The sequence below is a fragment of the Lonchura striata genome, chromosome 2 (genome assembly GCF_050655825.1).
Source record: "Lonchura striata isolate lonStrDom1 chromosome 2, ASM5065582v1, whole genome shotgun sequence".
Classification (NCBI taxonomy): domain Eukaryota; kingdom Metazoa; phylum Chordata; class Aves; order Passeriformes; family Estrildidae; genus Lonchura; species Lonchura striata.
This window is the reverse complement of record NC_140704.1, coordinates 1,656,254-1,676,303: the sequence shown is the minus strand read 5'-3', so window position 1 is coordinate 1,676,303 and position 20,050 is coordinate 1,656,254. Positions and strand designations below refer to the sequence as shown.

Below are 20,050 nucleotides of genomic sequence, written 5' to 3'. Positions count from 1 at the left end.
ATCCCAAAAGCTCCATCAAAAATGTCCCATAAAAATCCAGTAAAAATCAAAAAAAAAATTATAAAAAATGATCCCAAAATTCCAACCAAAAATGTCTCATAGACCCAAAAAAACCCTATTTTTCCCTAATTTGGGAAGCGGGAATGAGGTTGTTGGTTTTATTTTAAGGATGGACTTTTTTTAAGGTTGATTTTTTTTAAGAATGTTTTTATTCCAGTGCCAATTCCCTTTGCATTCCCCACCAAATTCCCAACGTTCCATGAACTGGACGGGTGAATTCCCACTGGAAAAGTAAGGATTTAATGATTTCCAGGAAAGATGGAATGTTATGGAATTCTTGGAATGGTTTGGGCTGGAAGGGACCTTCAGGATCCATGGGCAGGGTGCTCCAACGTGGCCTTGGACACTTCCAGGGATCCAGAGGCTGCCACAAATCTCTGGGAATTCCATCCCAACCCCTCCAATCCAGGAATTCCTTCCCAGTATCCCATCAATCCCTCTGGAAGGGGAGAAGAAACAAGACTTAACCAAGACCTTGTTCTTCCAAACCACAATTAGAGGAAAATCGTGGAATATCCTGAAGGGTCCACAAGGATCCAAATCCAACCCCTGGCCTTGCACAGACCTCCCAACAATCCCACCCTTCCCTGGAGAGTTTTCCAAACATTCCCGGAGCTCTGGCAGCCTTTGGAATGTGCCCGTTCCCTTGGGAATGTCCATCCCAAGCACCCTCTGAGGGCAGAACCTTTCCCTGATCTCCAACCCTCTTTGTCCTCCAGGATGAATTTGGGAATGAAGCCTCCATCTCGCCCTCAGCGGTGAATTCCCCATCCCGGGGATTTCCAGATTCCATGGAAATCTTGGACTCACCACCATTTTGTCCGCATGGAATGTCCTCTGGTAGCAGAGCCCTGACTGGGTCACCACGATGCCTTCTCCATGTCTGTGGTCATCCAACCACATCCCGATGTACCTCTCCCCTCTGGAATGCAAGGAGAACCCAAGTGATGGATCTCCCCATTTTCCCAGCTCTCGATCCGTCGGATTTGTCCTGCTCAGGGTGGCTTTTCCTGACGTAACACTCCGGACTGGTTGTCCCACACAAACTGAGCTCTGGGAATATTTCCCAAGGAACTCAAGCCTTACATCCATCCCAAAGCTCCAGGATTTATCCCACCAAACCCAAAGCTGTCCCACACCTCAGATCCATCCCATCGTTACCTCTCCTTGTCTTCCCAGACCCCGTATCCGTTCTTTCTGTCGTTTTCCCACTGTCCCGTGTATTTGAAGGGATGCTCAGCCGAGAAGTTCTCCAGGATCCCAAACCCTTGGCGCACGTTGTCCTTGAAGTAGCCCTTGTAGACCAGGTCATTCCCATACCTGCAGGAAGAGGGATGGAATTCCAGCCTGGGAATATTTGACAGCTACTCCCGGAGTAGAAAACCAGGGAAGCGAGGAGATCAGGCTCATCCATCTCGAAATATTCCATAGGTATTTCCAACAGCATTGAACTGGATCTTTGTTTGCTGTTGGGAATGTGCATCACCCAAACCAGACATTCCAGAGCTTCCCAAATTATCCAAGGGCTCAACACATGGGCTTGGAACTGTCCTGGGAGAGGCCACTCAGGCCTTGACCTCTCACCAGCCTGGGCACAGGAAGCTCTGGTGAATCCAGGCTGGAAAATGGAATCCACAGGAGGAGGCCAGGCTTGGATCCAGCTCTCTGTGGTGGCCACCAGCCCTTCCCTGGATTGGAAGAGCAGCTCCGAGCTGAACGAAGGAGAACATCCAGGCTGGAGGACAGGCCTATCCCATAGATGATCCCAGGTGGAATGTTGGGTCTGTCCCACTTGGCGTGGAGAAATCAAGGACAGGGATGAGCAGCAGGAGCTGGGTGTTCCCAGCGGCCCAAGCACTGGGGGTGACCTCAGAGGAGAAAATTCCAGGGAAATCTCAGAGCCCCTTCCAGGGCCTGGAGGGGCTCCAGGAGAGCTGGAGAGGGACTGGGGACAAGGATGGAGGGACAGGACACAGGGAATGGCTCCCACTGCCAAAGGGCAGGGATGGGTGGGAGATTGGGAATTGGGAATTCCTGGCTGGGATGGAATTCCCAGAGCAGCTGTGGCTGCCCCTGGATCCCTGGGAATGTCCAAGGAAAGGCTGGAGCACCCTGGGACAGTGGGAGGTGTCCCTGCCCATGGAATGGGATCATCCTTAAGCTCCCAAACAATTCTGGAATTCTAAATGCCCACAAAGCATTTCCAGACCAGGCTCCAAAGACTTCAAGGAACATTTCCCCATTTAAATCCCTGGAACCCTTTTTCCCTGGAGTCCATCCTGGATTTTACTTACTCACAGATTCCATAGCCCCTCATCTTGCCCTGGTACCAGTGGCACTTGTAGCAGTCGTAGCGGTCCTCGGAGCGCCGCGGCACCAGGCAGATCCCAAACCTAGCGGGAGCACAGGGAAAAGGTCGGCGTGGAAAAATCACCATGGAAAAGGTCACCATGGAAAAGGTCAGCGTGGAAAAATCACCATGGAAAAGGTCAGAGTGGAAAAATCACCATGGAAAAGGTCAACATGGAAAAGGGTGACTCCATTGTAGTGGTCGAACTTCCAAAACCAATTTAAACTTCACGGGATTGATTTTTTTTTTTTCTGTGAAAAGCTTCTCATTTAAATGAGGTTTTAAAGAGACCTAAAAACAACCTTAAGACGCTTTCTGTGAATAAATTCCCATGGATTTGGGGATCTGGGATCAGATTCCAGCTGGATGGAATGTCTGCATGGAAAAGGTCAGCATGGAAAACAGCAACTCCGTTGTATTGGTTGAAGTTTAAAAACCAATTTGAATTTCATGGGATTGTTTTTTTTTTCCTGTAAAACCCCTCATTTAAGTGAGGTTTATAAAAGGATCTAAAAATAACTTTAAGACTCTTCCTAGGAATAAATTCTCATGGATTTGGGGATCTGGGATCATGTTCCAGCTGGATGGAAATGTCTGCACTGAAAACAGCAACTGCATTGTAGCGGATGAAGTTCAAAATCCAAGGATTGTCCAGATTCCCAGTCTTTATGCGCTTGGATCTGCCATACCTGGGACATTCCTAGGAGCTGCTGGACTTTTTCCAAAGGAAAACTCATCCCTTTGGGAGCTGCACTCCCAGATCCTCACTGTTCCTTCTCCAGAGCTTCTTTCAGTGCTGGTTTTCCCCCTCTTTCCTCCTTACCTGATTTAGGAGCTGAGTAAAATGTTCTGGGATTCCCAACACAAAGTGTCTGGGATAATTCTTCCCCCACATTTGGAAAAATGAGGAATCCTAAAGTCCTACTTCCAATAAAATTGAGATAAATAATACTTGAATTTCATGGATTGGTTTCTTAAATCGTGAGGAAAAACTCATTTAAGTGAGGTTTTAAAGGGATCTAAAAATAGCTTGAAGACACTTCCTAGAAAAAAATTCCCACAGATTTTTGGGATTGAGATAAATAATTGAGATAAATAATAAATTCAGATAAATAATACTTGGATTTCGTGGATTGGTTTCTTAAAGCGTGAGGAAAAACACATTTAAGTGAGGTTTTAAAGGGATCTAAAAATGACTTGAAGACACTTCCTGGGAATAAATTCCCACAGATTTTGGGATCAGATTCCATGCCCTGGGGTCAGTCACAGTCAGTCCCCTTTCTCCAGGTTCCAACGTCTGGCAGGAACCATCCCAGTTTCTGTTCAGAGCAGGGAATATCCCGTTTCCCAAGGCTTACCCGTGCTCCAGGCCCTCCTGGAAATCCCCGACGTGGTTGCGTCCATCGCGCCACTTCAGCGTCCCCCTGGAATCCAAGGAATTCTCTCACAAGGGACATCACAACATTCCCAGATGGAGCAGCACACACTAAAGCCCAGCCTAAATATTTAGGCCGGCTTAGATGGAACTTGGAGTCCAGTGGAAGGTGTCCATGGCATGGGGTTGGAATTGGATCTTTCCCAAAGTTCTTTCCGACCCAAACCATTCCCAGATTTTATGGCAAACACCCAAAAAAACTCCTCGGAGCACAGAGCCACAAAAGGCACCTCCAGGCCTTGGATTTCAGCAGGAGGATTTAATCCCATAATGTTTTCCTGCCCTGGCATGAGCGGGAACAATTCATTCCATTCCCTAATCCCAGAAGTATTTTGTGGAGGTGCTGCCTCGTGCCTTTAGGACCTTGCAGCTGATCCTGAATTAATTACAGGGATTAATCCAGCTGGAGTTCCAGCCTGGCCCATCCCCGTGGACACGCTGACACCACAGCCTGGAATTCCAGCAGCTCAGCCTCTGGGAAAACCACTGGGAAAGCAGAGAGGAAAAGCATTCCCAAGGGATCGCTCATCCCATGATCTGGGGGGGCTGGAAAAGCGATTCCAGGAGGGGATCCCGCAGCAAGGAGAGCCGGGAATGGGCAACGCTGGTGAAATTCCTGCCTGGCCGTGCCCGGCTCTGGAGCCATTTCCCTCCCTCCCGAAATCCCACGCCACCCACACCCACTGACAGCTTTAATTCCAGCCTCATCCCAGAAAATCGGGTCCCTGCACATTCCCTGATGGACACAATGGAATTACAAAATCCTGGAATGCTTTGGCTTGGAAGGACCTGAAAGATCATCTCATCCCACGGGCAGGGACACCTCCCACTGCCCCAGGCTGCTCCAAGTGTCCAACCTGGCCTTGGGCAATTCCAGGGATCCAGGGGCAGCCACAGCTGCTCTGGGAATTCCATCCCAGCTCCTTCCCACCCTCCCAGCCAGGAATTCCTTCCCAAATTGAGTTTAAATGGATCTTGAGCATGGAATAAAAGCTGGGAATGAGGCTGAGGCAGTACTAGGGATTTTAGGAGTTCTGAGCTCTTTTTGGAGCTGGAGGCCAAGGCTTTGGAATCCCTCAGGGAATGTTGGGATATTTTCCCTCTGTGCTGATGCTGAGCTCGTCTGCTTCACCTCAAAACCCCAGCTGGAACAACTGCAACCCACGGAATCATGGAATTTTTGGGGTTCATGGGATCTTCAAGAACATCCAGTTCCAACCCCATGCCAGGGACACCTCCCACTATCCCAGGGTGTTCCAAGTGTCCAGCCTGGCCTTGGCACTTCCATGGATCCAGGGGCAGCCACAGCCGCTCTGGGAATTCCGTCCCAGACCCTCCTTACCCTCCCAGCCAGGAATTCCTTCCCAACATTTAATCCAAACCTCCTGTGGGTCGGTTTGCCAGGAGATGGTGCAACACCAAAACCGTGACGAGGTTGTTTGACTTTCACCGAGGTTGTTGTTTCAAACACCTCCACGAGACTGGCACTTCTCCAGGTTTTCCAGGGGATTGGTCAGACGTGTTTGACATTCCAATATTTTAATTTTCATTTAAATCTCCTTTGGCTTTGTGGGTCGGGATGGAAAAGGGGATCAGCCAAAGGGGATGAGGGAACAGCTGGAGCTGGGCCAGGTTTAGTTTGGATTTTAGGGAAAAGTTCTTCCCCCAGAGCGTGTCGGGCAGTGAACATTCCCTGAGGAATGGGCACATTCCCAAAGCTGCTCCGGGAGTTTGGACAGGGTGGGATTGTTGGGATCTGTGCAGGACTTGATCCCTGTGAGCGCTTCCCACTCAAGATATTCCATAATTCCAAGTCTGCTCCAGGCATGAGGATGTTTAAGCCACATCTGAGTGGGAGTCTGGCCTTCCCGCAGCCCAGGTCACCCGAAATCCCAGGACAGCCACTGGAGAACTATGGAATTCCAGGACACTCTGGAAGCCAGTGGACAATGCCAATGTTTTTGCCAAAGAGCCCAAATTCCCAGTCCCACAGCTCTGCTCACCTCCTCCTCCCTCAGAAATCCCAGAGCAGCCACCAAGGCTGGGACGCTGCTCCAGAACCTTCCAGCAACAAAATCACAACAGAGCAATTCCAGGAGTTCCTCTGGGAACTCATATCCAGGTGGGATTGGAGTGAGAAGGGAACTCAAATCCAAGGAATTGAACACCTGAAGTCCCTGAATTCTGCCAGAAATTTCCTGGGTTGCCTCGCCCAAGTCACTCCATGGGCAGGAGAGGTTTGGATTAATCCCAGTTTTCCAGCCCTAAGGCAGGAGAGGATAAAAACCCGGAGATGGTTTTGAGGGAGGTGAAGTGGGGGATGATCCAAAGGTCTCCTGCCCTAGAAGCTCCTTTGATGCTGTTCCAGGGCACAGCACAATCTCTTCCACGGAATATTCAGGATTCAGTTTTGGATTTGGGGTTGGAACTGGATTCAAATCCCTTCCAAGCCATTTATATTCCGGATCCTTTCATTATTTTAAGGCTCTCTCAAACTGAGTCTCTCTCCATCCGTTTTGCTTCCAAAGCAAACCGTGTAAAACTCAAGGAAAATAAAATTTCCCCATGTTTTAGTGGCTGAGGAGCTTGGTCATATTCCAGGGATATTCCCAAAAAAAACCAGAGCATTCTCTATCCTATGTCCGAAAAGATTTGGTTGGGATCTTTGATTTGCAGACATTCCCTCGCTTAAACCTGGATTTATTGAACACTTCCCAAATGTTCCCATTTAGCTCCTTTTGGATTTTCTTAACTAAGCTTAATTTTCTTAATTAAGCTTTTCTTAATTCCTGGGGTAAAAGTCTGGATGTTTCAAGTTTGGATAAAGTCTGAAGAGATTCTGATAGCAGAGAATAAAATAAAATAAACATAAATAAAATTCCCCACAAAGGGTTTTTATCGGGGATTTTCCTCATTGTGAGGGTGAGATTTTCATACCCCAGGCTGAGATCTTGATTTTAGGCCAAGCCTAAATTCTAAGCAGAGGCAGCAGCTCATGCAGCACCCTCAGGGTGACCAACACCACGTTTTTGGGGCTGCCTTTAGGATTTAATCCATAAACTATGAGACATCCACAATAAATCCCAAATTTTAGGACTCAGGCTTTGCTAATCCTGCCCTCAAGGCCAGAATTCCCTCTGGGAATGAGTGAGGCAGGAATCAGAGCCGGGCCTGGATTCACATCCACAACCTCATTAAGAATCAAGTTTTGACCTTATCCCCACCCTGGCAGTGCCCAAAAAAGGAGCAGACCCTTGGTGAGGTGGTTGCGTGACCTTGGAGATCTTTCCCAACCTTCACGGAAACTGCGAGCCACCACTGCCATCCTTATTCCCACTTGGAAAAAGGGCCCAGAAGGTTCCTTACTTGCCATGGGGCTTCCCCCAGAGGAATTGTCCTCATGGGTGTCCCCTCTGAACCTGCCCAGAAAAGGAGCAGCAGCCCCTTCATGATGTGGTAGAGTGACCTGGAGAAGTTTGGGTTGACCTTGGAGAACTTTCCCAACCTTCAGAGAAACTCTAAACTAATCTCTAAGTGTCCCAGCACTTCCAACCTTATTCCCACTCGGAAAAGAGACCTAAAATGTTCCTCCCCAGAGCCACTCGCCCTCATGGGTGACCCCTCTGAACCTGCCCAGAAAAGGAGCAGCCCCTTCATGATGTGGTTGAGTTGACCTGGAGATGTTTGGGTTGACCTTGGAGATCTTTCATGGAAACGCCCAACCACTACTTCCAACCTTATTCCCACTTGGAAAAGAGTCCTAAAAGGTTCCTTCCCAGAGCCACTCGCCCTCATGGTGTCCCCTCTGAGCCTGCCCACAAAAGGAGCGGCTTCTTCGTGATGTGGTTGAGTGACCTGCAGAAGTTTGGGTTGACCTCGGAGATCTTTCATGGAAACGCCCAACCACCACTTCCAACCTTATTCCCACTTGGAAAAGAGGCCTAAAAGGTTCATTCCCAGAGGAACTTGTCCTCATAGGCAGCCCCCCTGAGCCCGCCCAGAAATGGAGCAGCCTCTTCATGAGTGACCTGGAGATGTTTGGGTTGACCTTGGAGATCTTTCACGGAAAAGCCCAACCACCACTTCCAACCTTATTCCCACCTGGAAAAGGGGCCTGGAATGTTCCTTACTTGCCATGAGGCTTCCCCCAGAGCCACTTGCCTTCCCTAGAAAAGGAGCAGCCCCTTCATGATGTGGTAGAGTGACCTGGAGAAGTTTGGGTTGACCTTGGAGAACTTTCCCAACCTTCAGAGAAACTCTAAACTAAACTCTAAGTGTCCCAGCACTTCCAACCTTATTCCCACTCGGAAAAGACGCTTAAAATGTCCCTCCCCAGAGCCACTCGCCCTCATGGGTGACCCCTCTGAACCTGCCCAGAAAAGGATCAGCAGCCCCTTCATGATGTGGTTGAGTTGACCTGCAGAAGTTTGGGTTGACCTTGGAGATCCTTACCAACCTTCAGAGAAACTCTAAGCTAAAGTCCAAGTGTCCCACCACTTCCAACCTTATTCCCACCCGGAAAAGGGGCCCGGAATGTTCCTTACTTGCCGTGGGGCTTCCCCCAGAGCCACTCGCCCTCGTAGGTGGCCCCGCGGAGCCGCCCGTCCCTGCGGAAGCCGTAGGAGAAGAAGCGGCGGGACGGGGCCTCGCTGTCCTCCCCGCCGCGGCCCCACAGGGGGAAGTCGCGCTTCCCGTTCAGCGCCTGCCGCACGGCCTGCGCCAGCTTCCACCGCCACACGGCCTGCGGGCACGGAAAACCGGGAATGAGCGCGGGAAACCGGGAAAGCCACCGGAGGCAACGTCGGGAAAGCAGCCAGGAGCTCGTGGGATCCCCCGTCTGCGGCTTCCACAGGGGTTCTCCTGGAAGTTGGGTACTGCAGCAAGGCACAACAGCTGTGAGGGAGGAATTTCCTCTTGGATGTTTAAAAACGGGGGGGAAAATTCCACTTGGATATTAAAAATAAATAAATAAATATAACTTTCAAGTTGATTTGCAAGAGAAACTTCAGGACAAGCAGCAAGAAACCGATGGGTTCCCACCAACATTCCTCACCAGCCATCAACTCCGAGCCACCTCTGGCCATCTAATCCAGGATTTTTTTTTTTGAAAAGGAGCCAAAAAAATCCCAACCCACCCTCACTAGGATTATTATCCTGTTTTAAATAATAGAGATGGGAAAATCCCACAGCCTGACCTTCATCTGGGGGTCCTTGGTGGAGAGGACGAACGTCTCTTCCGGGGTCGTGATGCGTAGGCTGTACCTGGGAAGGAAAAAAAAAAGATGGAAAACACAATTCCCAATCCATCAGCTCTTCCCATTCCCCTCCTGGAGATCCTGGTGCTTTCCCAGGTGGTTTTTCTGGAGAGATCTCAAATTCTCCAGGACTGGATTAAAGAAGTTTGGGATTCTTTGGCAACGAATGGGATGAGAGGGAACAGCCTCAGGTTGTTCTGGGGGAAGGTCAGGTTGGACGTCAGCAGGAATTTTTTCATGGAAAATGTGGTCAGGCATTGGAATTGCCCAGGCAGGTTTGGAGTGCCCATCCCTGGAGGTCTCCAAGGAATTCTGGGCTGGAAACAAGGTGGGGATGGGACACCCATCCAAGGCTGGATTTGTTGATCCCAGAGGGCTTTTCCAACCTCAGAAACTCTGGAATTTCAATCTGGCAGCAGATTCCAAGCTGATGAGACCCTATTATCCATATCCCAATCCCACAGCTCGGAAAGGAGATGGGACAAAGCTTTGGATCATTTTCTCATATATCCGGAAAATTTTTATTCTTTTTTTTTAAACTCCCAGTGGGAATTTCTCACTCACAATCCTGGAGCCGATTTCTCTCCGCAGTTTTCATCCACCCACACCAGCTTCAGATCAAAACTCTGGAAGCTGTTTCCCTGGAAAAAAATGGGAAAAGATGGTCCTGTTATTGCTGGAAATATCCATAAATATCCATGGAATGGCAAAACTGGAGTGGCAGCACAAATTCCCAACTTTCTGGTCCATCCATCCCACATTGGGAGATCTTGGAGATGGAATGCCACCAGAAAAGGAGGGAAGTTCTTGTTCTAAAGCTCTTGCAAAATTCCATGGCCACATCCAGGAGTAAAACATTCCTACATGACCGTGATCTCCACAGGAATTCCTTCCCTGTCACATGGCAACATTCCCAAATCATCCCAGCCAACATTCCCAGAGATTTGTGGTTGCCCATCCCTGGAAGTATCCATGGAAAGGTTGGACAAGGCTTGGAGCAACCTGGGATGGTGGGAACAATGAAATAGGGTGGGAATGGATCATCTTTGAGCTCCCTTTCCATTCAATCCATTCCAGGATTTACTTAGGATTTGGACTCCAAGAAATATCCCAGAAATCCCAAATTTAAGGAGCCGCTTTTGGGATCAGCAGCACCCAAACAAACTCCAACAATTGGAATAAAAGGAAGATTTTCATTTCTCATCTCCTTTCCCTGCCTCACATCCAGGTGTTCACACAGAGCTGCTGCCTGGAGGGATGGAGTTTTCCAAGGAATTCAACAGTCTTTTCCCAGATTTCGGAGAACAGACAAGGAAGGGACATCAAAATTCCCAACCAGCTCAATCCCAATTCAGTCGGAATTCCCAAACCTCCATAAAGCTTGGCAGCAGCAGGTGGGACACAGACGGCAGTCATGGATTGAACATGGAGATGATTCCATGGATTTGCTGGTGCTGTGTTCCCATCCCAGCCACCAGCGTAATCCAAGCTGGAATTCCCTCATAGGAACACATCTCCACATCCCAAAATTCCCAAAATAGCCCCAAAACCCCTCCAGCATCTGCAGCCGTGCCACAAACACGGAAAATCCTGTTTATCCCAATGCGTGGGAGTTCACGGAATGTGTCATCCTTGATCCATCAAATCCCTTGGGATAACCAAAGGCCAAAAATCCCTGTGGAAAAGGGTTTGGACCACTCAAAAAGTGCCTGTGGTGGTGGATAATCCGCATTTCCTGGGAAAATGTTCTGTGGATCTCCTCTACTCTTTCCCAGATTTCCTTTATTTTCCAGAGCCAACCACACACAGACGGATCCGAGACAAAGTTTTCCCAACTTTTCCCAACAGCCAAACTCCGCTGTGTGCTCAGCATCCAGAAACTGGAATTTTACCACCATTCCTATGGAAATTCCTGTCATTTCTGCCATTCCATTGGAATTTTAGGTCCGTTAATCCGCGTTCCCTTCCCAGTCCCTGCGGAGGATCCCGGACTCGCCTGGATGAGCACCAGGACGTCGTCGAAGAGCAGGAGCCGCTCGGAGCGGGCGGTGCCGGAAGCGATGGGAAGGTTCCTGCTGTCCTCCAGGAGCCTCCTCTCGGGGACACACAGCACGTCCTGGAGCAGCAGGAAAAACCGGGATTGGGAAAGGACATGGAATTCCAGGCAGGGATTCCTGCAGGGATCAGCTGGCTCAGGGTTGCGGCGACAGTGACACGCTTGGGACACAAATTCATCTTCCACCCAACTCTGCTCTGTCAACTTCAATCTCAAATTCCCGATCCATATAGAATTCCCAACCCATACCAAATTCCTGATCCATACCAAATTCCCAATCCACACCAAATTCCTGATCCATAGCAAATTCCCTCTGGCTCAGGGTTCCAGTGGCAGTGACACACTTGGGACACAAACGCAGCTTTAAAGCCCCCAGGGAGTTCCTCCAGCTCTTCCATCCAACTCTGTTCTATTTAACTCCAGCCTCAAATTCCCAATCCATACTAAATTCCCAATCCATGCCCAATTCCCTCTGGCTCAGGGTTCCAGCGGCAGTGACACCACTGGACACAGAACTCAACATTAAAACCTCCTGGGAGTTCCTCCAGCTCTTCCACCCAGCTCTGCTCTGTCAACCTCAATCCTCGATTCCTTGATCCATATCAAATCTACATCACATCCGTATCAAATTCCCAATCAAAATCAAGCTCCCGATCCACGTTAAATTCCTAATCCACATCCAATTCCTGATCCATACCAAATTCCCTCTGGCTCGGGGTTCCAGTGGCAGTGACACACTTGGGACACAAACGCAGCTTTGAAACTCCCACAGAGTTCCTCCAGCACTTCCACCCAGCTCTGCTCTATTGAATTCCAGCCTCAAATTCCCAATCCAAATTAAATTCCCGATATCAAATTCCCTCATCCTTATCAAATTTGAGATCCATACCAAATTGCTGATCCATATTAAACTCCCAATCCACTTTGAATTCTTCATCCTTATCAAATTCCTCATCCATATCAAATTCCTCATCCCTATCAAATTCCCGATCCATAACAAATTCCTGACCCACATCAAATTCCTGATCCACTTCAATTTCTGATCCATATCTAATTCCTGACCCATACCAAATTCCCAATTTATATCAAATTCCCAATCTATATTAAATTCTTCATTCTTATCAAATTCCCCGTCCACTTCCAATTCCCCATCCACTTCCAATTCCTCATCCACTTCCAATTCTCCATCCACTTCCAATTCTCCATCCACTTCCAATTCCCCATCCACTTCCAATTCCTCATCCACTTCCAATTCCTCATCCACTGCCAATTCTCCATCCACGTCCAATTCCTCATCCTCTTCCAATTCCCCATCCACTTCCAATTCCCCATCCACTTCCAATTCCCCATCCACTTCCAATTCTCCATCCACTTCCAATTCCTCATTCACACCAAATTCCCAGTCCACTTCAAATTCCCAATCCATACCAAATTCCTCATCCTTATCAAATTCCCCATCCACTTCCAGTTCCTGATCTACGTGAAATTCCCGAACCATTCCAAATTCCCGATCCGTACCAAAGTCCTCATCCTCATCAAATTCCCGATTCCCGTTCCATTCCCTCGGGACTCACGGTGAATTTGTAGCCCAAGGATTTCCAGAGCTCCTTGGTGACGCCGGCCTCATCCAGGACCTGACCAATGAAGGATTCCAACTTCCCGAATTCCTGCGCCACAGCGGCCACCACATCCCGCTCCGACCCCTGGGAAAAGACAGGAAAACTCCAGGAACGCTGCAAATCTGGGTCAAGGGAGGTCCAGGCTGGATTTTAGGGAATATTTATCCATTTCCATATTAAATTTCAATATTTCTTTATTTTATGTTTAGCAATGTCCAGGCAGGATATTCGGGAATATTCAGCATCGTGTTCCTCCGGGAATGAGGGAGCTCCAGGGTGGATTTTAGGGAATATTTATCAATGTCCAGGGTGGATTTTAGGGAATATTTAGCAAAGAAGGTCCAGAGTGGATTTTTGGGAATATTTATCAGTGTCTAGGTTGGATTTAGGGAATATTTAGCAAGACATCCATCCTGGATCAGAAAAGGTCCAGGCTGGATTTTTGGGAATATTTAGGAAAGGACTTCCGGGTTGGATTTTTGGGAATATTTTTCAATGTCCAGGTTGGATTTTTGGGAATATTTAGCAACATGTCCATCCTGGATCAGAAAAGGTCCAGAGTGGATTTTTGGGAATATTTAGAAAAGAAGGTCCAGAGTGGATTTTAGGGAATATTTATCAATGTCCAGGGTGGATTTTAGGGAATATTTAGGAAAGGACTTCCGGGTTGGATTTTTGGGAATATTTAGCAACGTGTCCATCCTGGATCAGAAAAGGTCCAGCCTGGATTTTTGGGAATATTTAGGAAAGAACTTCCGGGTTGGATTTTAGGGAATATTTAGCAATGTCCAGGTTGGATTTTAGGGAATATTTAGCAATGTGTCCATCCTGGATCAGAAAAGGTCCAGAGTGGATTTTTGGGAATATTTAGAAAAGAAGGTCCAGAGTGGATTTTTGGGAATATTTAGCAATGTCCAGGTTGGATTTTAGGGAATATTTAGCAACGTGTCCATCCTGGATCAGAACAGGTCCCGCCTGGATTTTTGGGAATATTTAGGAAAGGAGTTCCAGATTGGATTTAAGGGAATATTTAGCAACACGTCCATCTTGGATGAGAAAAGGTCCAGGCTGGATTTTTGGGAATACTTAGGAAAGGACTTCCGGGTTGGATTTTTGGGAATATTTATCAATGTCCAGGTTGGATTTAGGGAATATTTAGCAACGTGTCCATCCTGGATCAGAAAAGGTCCAGGCTGGATTTTTGGGAATATTTAGGAAAGGATTTCCAGTTTGGGTCTTTGGGAATATTCACCAATGCGTCCATCCTGGACTAAACAAGTTCCAGGTTAGATTGGCAGGAATATTTGGCCAAGGAGATCCAGGTTGAATTTTTAGGGAATATTGCTTCCCGCCAAAGCGCTCAAGAAGATCCACTGAGCATTCCAGGGAATCCCCACCTGCTGGAGCTGCTCGTGGAGCTGCTGGAGGAGCCGCAGGGAGCTCCGGACGTGCTCCTGGAAGGGTTGGTGGAGCGCCGAGTGCAGGGCCAGCGCCAGGGACTTCTCCGAGGGGAAATCCCGCAGGAATTCCTTCAGCACGGCCTTGTGCAGCTTCCAGGCCTCGCTGGAAAATTGGGAATGATGAGAAAGGGGCGTTCATTATTCCTGCTCTTCTGTTTTCCAAACTTTCCGCCCGGCAAGGAGGGAGAAAGGCGTGAAAAATCCGGGAACGCGCTCCCTAGAAATTAGCGTTTGCGGGTGTTGCTTCCATAAATATCTGGGATTAGTGGGAATGCCCAGCCAGATTCCCACCCCTTCCCTAAATCCCCAAATCCTACATTTCCAACTGCAGAAGGAGCTCAGGGTGGTTGGCAAGATGAAAATCCAATCCTGGAATGGGACAGGGCTTGGGGCAACCTGGGATAGTAGGAGCCATGGAAAAATTGGGAATGTTTTCCTCAGAAAATCACGTTTTCATTTCCTGCTTCCAGAAAAATCTGGGATAAGTGGGAATTCCCAGACAGATTCCTTTCTCCAATTCCATCTTTTCCCTAAATCTCCCAAGTTTCCAACTCCGGCAGAAGCTGGGGGTGCTTGGAAAGAGGAAAATCCAATCCTGGAATTGTCCAAGGTTGGAAAGGGCTTGGAGCGACCTGGGATAGTGGGAGCTGGCCTGGGATGGAATTAGAGGATTTTTCTGGGAATTTTCTGAACCATTCTGTGATTCTCTGGTGTCCCCATATCCCAAGGATTCCCAAAATTCCCAAGGATTTTCCACTCACTGACCTCTTGCTCTTGGCAATCTTCTCGAAGCCCTGGACCACGACAAAGTTGGCGAAGGTGACGAAATACCTGGAAAAAATTCCAAGGAGAAGTTCAAGACGGAAATTCGGGATGAGTTTATGGATCCCAACTTTTTGGGAAGTTCTCTTAATCCCATAAAAGCACCTCTGGAAAAATCCAGATATTTGATGGATTGGGATCAAAGGTTGGATTGGATCTTGGAATTCTTTCCCAATCTTAATTCCAGGATTTTGGGCAGACTTGGATAAGGCAAAAGTGCTGATAATCCCGGGATCTGTTTCCATCAGGTTTTACGGAATGAAATTCCAGGAATGAATTTCCTGCTCCAAGCTGTTCATTCACAGACTCTTCACCACAGAATTCCCATCAGAATTGGGAAAACTGGGAATTCTGGGATGGAAATAATGGAGTTGTCACACTCCGGCTCTGAGCTTTATTTTTCCAAGTAAAACTTGGAATTTTCTTTTTCCATCTGGTATTTCCCAAGATTTTCTTCCAAGATCTGCATTTTCTGTACCAAAAAAATCCCAGAAAATCCCACAATTTCTCCCAGAAAATCCCACACTTCCCATGCAAATCCCAGATTAAATCCAGGTTTAATTCCAAAAGAAAATTCCTTTGGATCATCCAAAACCTTATCCGCCTGGGAAATCCCAAACCAGGAAATCCCAAATTGGGAAATCCCAAATCAGGAAATCCCAAACTGGAAAAGCTTTGGCCACTTCCATGGAGAAGCAAAAACGTGGAATTGAAAATTTTTACGGAATTTCAGCTCTCCATAAAATTCCATTCCCGCTGGGATCACCAATCCTGATCCAAAACCACAAAATCCTGGAAAAATCACACCCAACCCATTCTCCAAGGATATTTTCCCTCTGTGGGCTCTCATCCCGATTTTTCCCAATATTCCCAATGGGATCAACCCGATCCTTTTTTCCCCAAATATTCCAGCACTCACTGGATGTAGAGGCTGAGGAAAAGATCTCCTTTCCAAAGGATGTAAAAATCCTGGATACAACCGGAATTTTCCACCTGGGATTTCCCCCTCAGGATCCGGGAATTCTCCTCTGTGAAATTCCAGAGGGTTTGGAAGCGATCGTTGAGGAGCACCAAGAGCTGGAAGTTCTCCTTTTCCTTTGGATCCTGCGGCTCTGGGAGGGAAAAATCAGGAAAACGCTGTGGGAAAGCAGGAATTCCCAAGGGATTTTGTGGAATTCTGTGGCTGAAAAATTCCGGGAAATTGGAAATTTCAGGAATTTTCAGAGTTGTTTTGGTTAGAAGGAATGAATTCAATAATTTGGGGATGTAGAGAGAAGAAAATAGGCAAAGAATGGAAAAAAAAAAAAAAAGGAAAATTCCAGGAATTTTCAGAGCTGTTTTGGCTGGAAGGAATGAATGAAATAATTTGGGAAAATAGAGAGGAAAACAATGGGAAAAATGGAAAAAACAGGGGAAATTCCAGGAATTTTTGGAGGCCATGGAGCAGTTTTTGCTGGAATGGGACAAACTATCCCAAACTCTCTGGACGCTCATCCCGCTGCCCCAGAGGGAAAATTCCCACCCTTTTCCCAAGGAACCATTTCCAGTTTCCTTGGAGTCATCCCAGAAAGAATTCCTGGAAAAGCCCCACCCAGGAAAATCAGGGCCAGGAATTTCCCAGGATCAGGAATGCTGATCCCGGTGAAAACACTGATCCCAAAAAACCACCCTGGCCTCATTCCCTATCCCCAGTTTTAGGAAAAACATTCCCACAAAACATTTCCTCTTCCCAGTGGGAATTCCAGCCAGAAATCCCTTCCCAGATCAATTCCTGGTGGGAATTCCAGATTAAAAATCCCGGAATTTACCTGCCTGGAGCAGAGGTTTGAGGATGAGGGCGTCAATCCGGGCCAGGCAGGAGGAGAAGTTTTCCTCCAGCTGCAGCAATGATCCCAAAATTCCCGAAATTCCACCTGCGGACATGGCCTGCAAAAAAGCGGGAATGAATCAAATCCCTGGAAATCTGTCAGATTCCATCGCCAAGGTTTTTCCCTGGATTTCCAGCAAAGCTTCCCTGCCCTTGGCAGCGTTCCCAGGTGGAGCTGATCCCAAAAATCCGCAGGAAAAATTGGGAAAGGAACGGAAACCAAACAGCACAAGTAGAGACAGCCCGGCCCAGTTTTCCCAAAATTTCCTGAATTTTCCCGAATTCCTAAAGATCTCAAGGCTGGAAAAGCCTGGAATTAATTCCTTGTGTTAATCCTGATTCATTCCAGAGGGAATTAAATCATGGAAATCCAAAGAATGAAAAAGAAATCTCTTCCCATCCCATTCTTATCCCTCTTTTCCCAAATTCCAGATGATCCCAGGGCCACAAGATATTTGGAAAAGCCTGGAATTAATTCCTTCAATGGAATTCAGCAGGATTATTTGTCTTTTCCCAAAGAAAATTCCCAGAGAAAGTTCCCACAATTCCCAGAGGAAATTCCCCCAATTCCTGCAGAGAATTCCCCCAATTCCCGGAAAGAATTCCTACAATTCCCGGAGGAATTTCCCACAATTCCCTGAGAAATTCCCCAGGCGCTTTCCTGCCCAAAGCCTTTCCCGAGGGAATTCCGGGTGCTTTGCATGAAGCCTTTTCCAACACCTTTGGAATGTCAACATTCCCAAACAGGTCAGGCCTGTGGCTCAGCTAGGCTGGGATTAACTGGAGCTGGTTTTAGCAGCCAAACCTAAACCTGGCAGCTTCCCGAGGTTTGTGCCGCTCCTATTCCCAAAAAAACAACTCTGGAATCAGGAATCTCCGAATGACCAACTTTAGTCCCTCTTCCTCCCTGTTATTCCCAAGTTTCTTTGGAATTCCAGGATTTCTTGGCCTTCAAAACACACTCGAGGCCACATTTTTGGGATAATCCTGCCCACATTCCCAAAAAATTCCCATTTTCCTGCTCTTTGGCATTGAAACCATTCCAGGGAGCAGCTGTACATTCCAAAGGAGTTTTCCTTAAACAGCCTCAGCTTTAAGCCAGGCCTACCTAAACCCAATTTAAACCCAGTTTAAACCCAGCCCCAAATGAAACCCAGGTTTAAAACAAAGTTTAAATTTAAACCCAGTTTAAACCCAGCCCTAAATTAAACCCAGGTTTAAAACAAAGTTTAAATTTAAACCCAGTTTAAACCCAGCCCCAATTTAAACCCAAGTTTAAAACATGCCTCAAATGAAACCAAAGTTTAAACCCAGCCCCAGATGGACCCCAAGTTTAAAACAAAGTTTAAATTTAAACCCAGTTTAAACCCAGCCCCAAATGAACCCCAAATTTAAAACAGTTTAAACCCAGTCCCAAATGAACCCCAAGTTTAAAACAAAGTTTAGATTTAAACCACAGTTTAAACCCAGACCCAAATTAAACCAAACTCTAAAACAAAGTTTAAACCCAGCCCCAAATGAACCCCAAGTTTAAAACAAAGTTTAAATTTAAACCAAAGTTTAAACCCAGCCCCAAATGAACCCCAAGTTTAAACCAAAGTTTAAATTTAAACCAAAGTTTAAACCCAGCCCCAAATGAACCCCAAGTTTAAACCAAAGTTTAAACCCAGCCCCAAATGAACCCCAACTTTAAACCAAAGTTTAAACCCAGCCCCAAGTTAAACCACAGTTTAAACCCAGCCCCAAACTAAACCCAAGTTTAAACCACAGACTAAACCCAGCCCCAAAATAAAGCGAAGTCCAAACCCGGCCTCTCCTCTGCCCTTAATTCTTTATTTTTTTTTAAAGCCTCCAAAGCGCCGCTTTCCCTCAAAGCCGAGCCTCGGATCCCGGTTTTCCATGGAATTGCGGCGCTCCTGGAAGGTTTTTTTGGGATGATCTCCTCCTGCTGACCCGAGTTTATGGACCCGGCTCGAATTCCCGGCTCCCGGCAGCGGCGCGGCTTTCCCAGTTTTCTCTCCTCCGCCCTGGAATTGCGGGCGCGGCTGGAAAATCCCTCCCTGCAGGAGCAGGAGCGGCAGTCCCGCCTGGAAAAGCCGCCGTGGGAGCCAGCACGGCCTTTAGGCCGGGCTTACATTTATGCCGGGGGTGAAATTCCTTGGAAAGGACTGAAATTCCTCTGGGGAAGGCGGGGCTTTGTGGGAAAATCCGCGAAAATCCGCGCCGGCATTTGGAATTTGATCGCGGTTCTGCCTAGGGAAAACATTCCCGAATTTCCTGCGGGTTAAATCAAACTGATCCCAAAACCGAGCAGGAAATCCCAAAATTCGCTGGATTCTGGAGAGACCCACCTGGAATGAGGCAGCGCAGGAAAATTCCCGGCTGGAAAAAACTCCGGGAGGCGCAGAAATCCGGGAATTCTCGGTGTTCCCAAGGCTGGAATTTCTCCCTCCCATATTTCCCTCCCACATTTGGAGGCAGAGCCCCAAACCCCGAACACCCACGGGCGCCGCGATTACAAAATCCCAAATCTCGGTTCCCCAAAGTTCCTGCTCCTCCTCTTCCCCCCCTCCTCCCTTTTATCTTGTTTTTTTTAAATTTAAATCATCCCGGATTTTGTCATCCCGGATTTTGTCATCCCGGATTTTGGGGAAGTTGTAATTTCGGGAAGCGAAAGGGAAGAAGGTCAGGAGGGGTTTTGGGGGAAGTTTCGCTTTTCAGCCTCGCTCTGTTCCCACAGCGCTTCTCCCAAAACAAAAAAAACTTTGGGATTGTTTCCTCCTCCTTCCAGGCTCGCTCCCATTTGCTGGAAATTCCAGGAATTCCTTGGGAAAGGAGATTTTTCCTGCCGTTCACAAGCGGCGCTTCCCTTCTGTCTAAAACCCCAAAATAACCCCAAACTTCCCGAATCCCTCGGTCAGGAGCCCCCGGAGTCCTCTGCTGCAGCTCAGGCACCTTTAACCATTTCCCTTCCTCCCAAAAACCCGAAATCCGACCCCAAAATTCCCAAATCCATCGGTCAGGATGTTCCGGAGTTCTCTTCTACAGCTCAGCCACCTTTAACCATTTCCCTTCCTCCTAAAAATCCTAAATCCAACCCCAAAATTCCCAAATCCATTCCTCGGG

The 20,050-nt window shown here is 47.7% G+C and overlaps 1 protein-coding gene across 5 annotated transcripts in view; it reads right to left on the bottom strand.

Moving 5' to 3' along the window:
* ALS2CL (ALS2 C-terminal like) overlaps nt 1-19,532 on the bottom strand; it is a 39,803-nt gene extending 20,271 nt beyond the window's left edge. For 2 of the 5 annotated variants that reach the window (XM_085562056.1, XM_085562044.1), the window contains exons 1-14: nt 19,276-19,532; nt 16,866-16,983; nt 15,977-16,169; nt 15,001-15,066; nt 14,173-14,338; nt 12,731-12,859; nt 11,097-11,216; nt 9,665-9,741; nt 9,041-9,107; nt 8,390-8,586; nt 3,769-3,834; nt 2,355-2,453; nt 1,222-1,380; nt 871-982 (exon numbers count right to left, since the gene is read on the bottom strand). In XM_085562056.1, coding sequence (XP_085418182.1) covers nt 871-982; nt 1,222-1,380; nt 2,355-2,453; nt 3,769-3,834; nt 8,390-8,586; nt 9,041-9,107; nt 9,665-9,741; nt 11,097-11,216; nt 12,731-12,859; nt 14,173-14,338; nt 15,001-15,066; nt 15,977-16,169; nt 16,866-16,983; nt 19,276-19,395 — 1,689 coding nt within the window. In that variant the 5' untranslated portion in view covers nt 19,396-19,532. The other 3 variants (XM_085562051.1, XM_085562064.1, XM_085562067.1) reach the window with 3 other exon arrangements.
* Between the last annotated feature and the right edge of the window lie 518 nt (nt 19,533-20,050).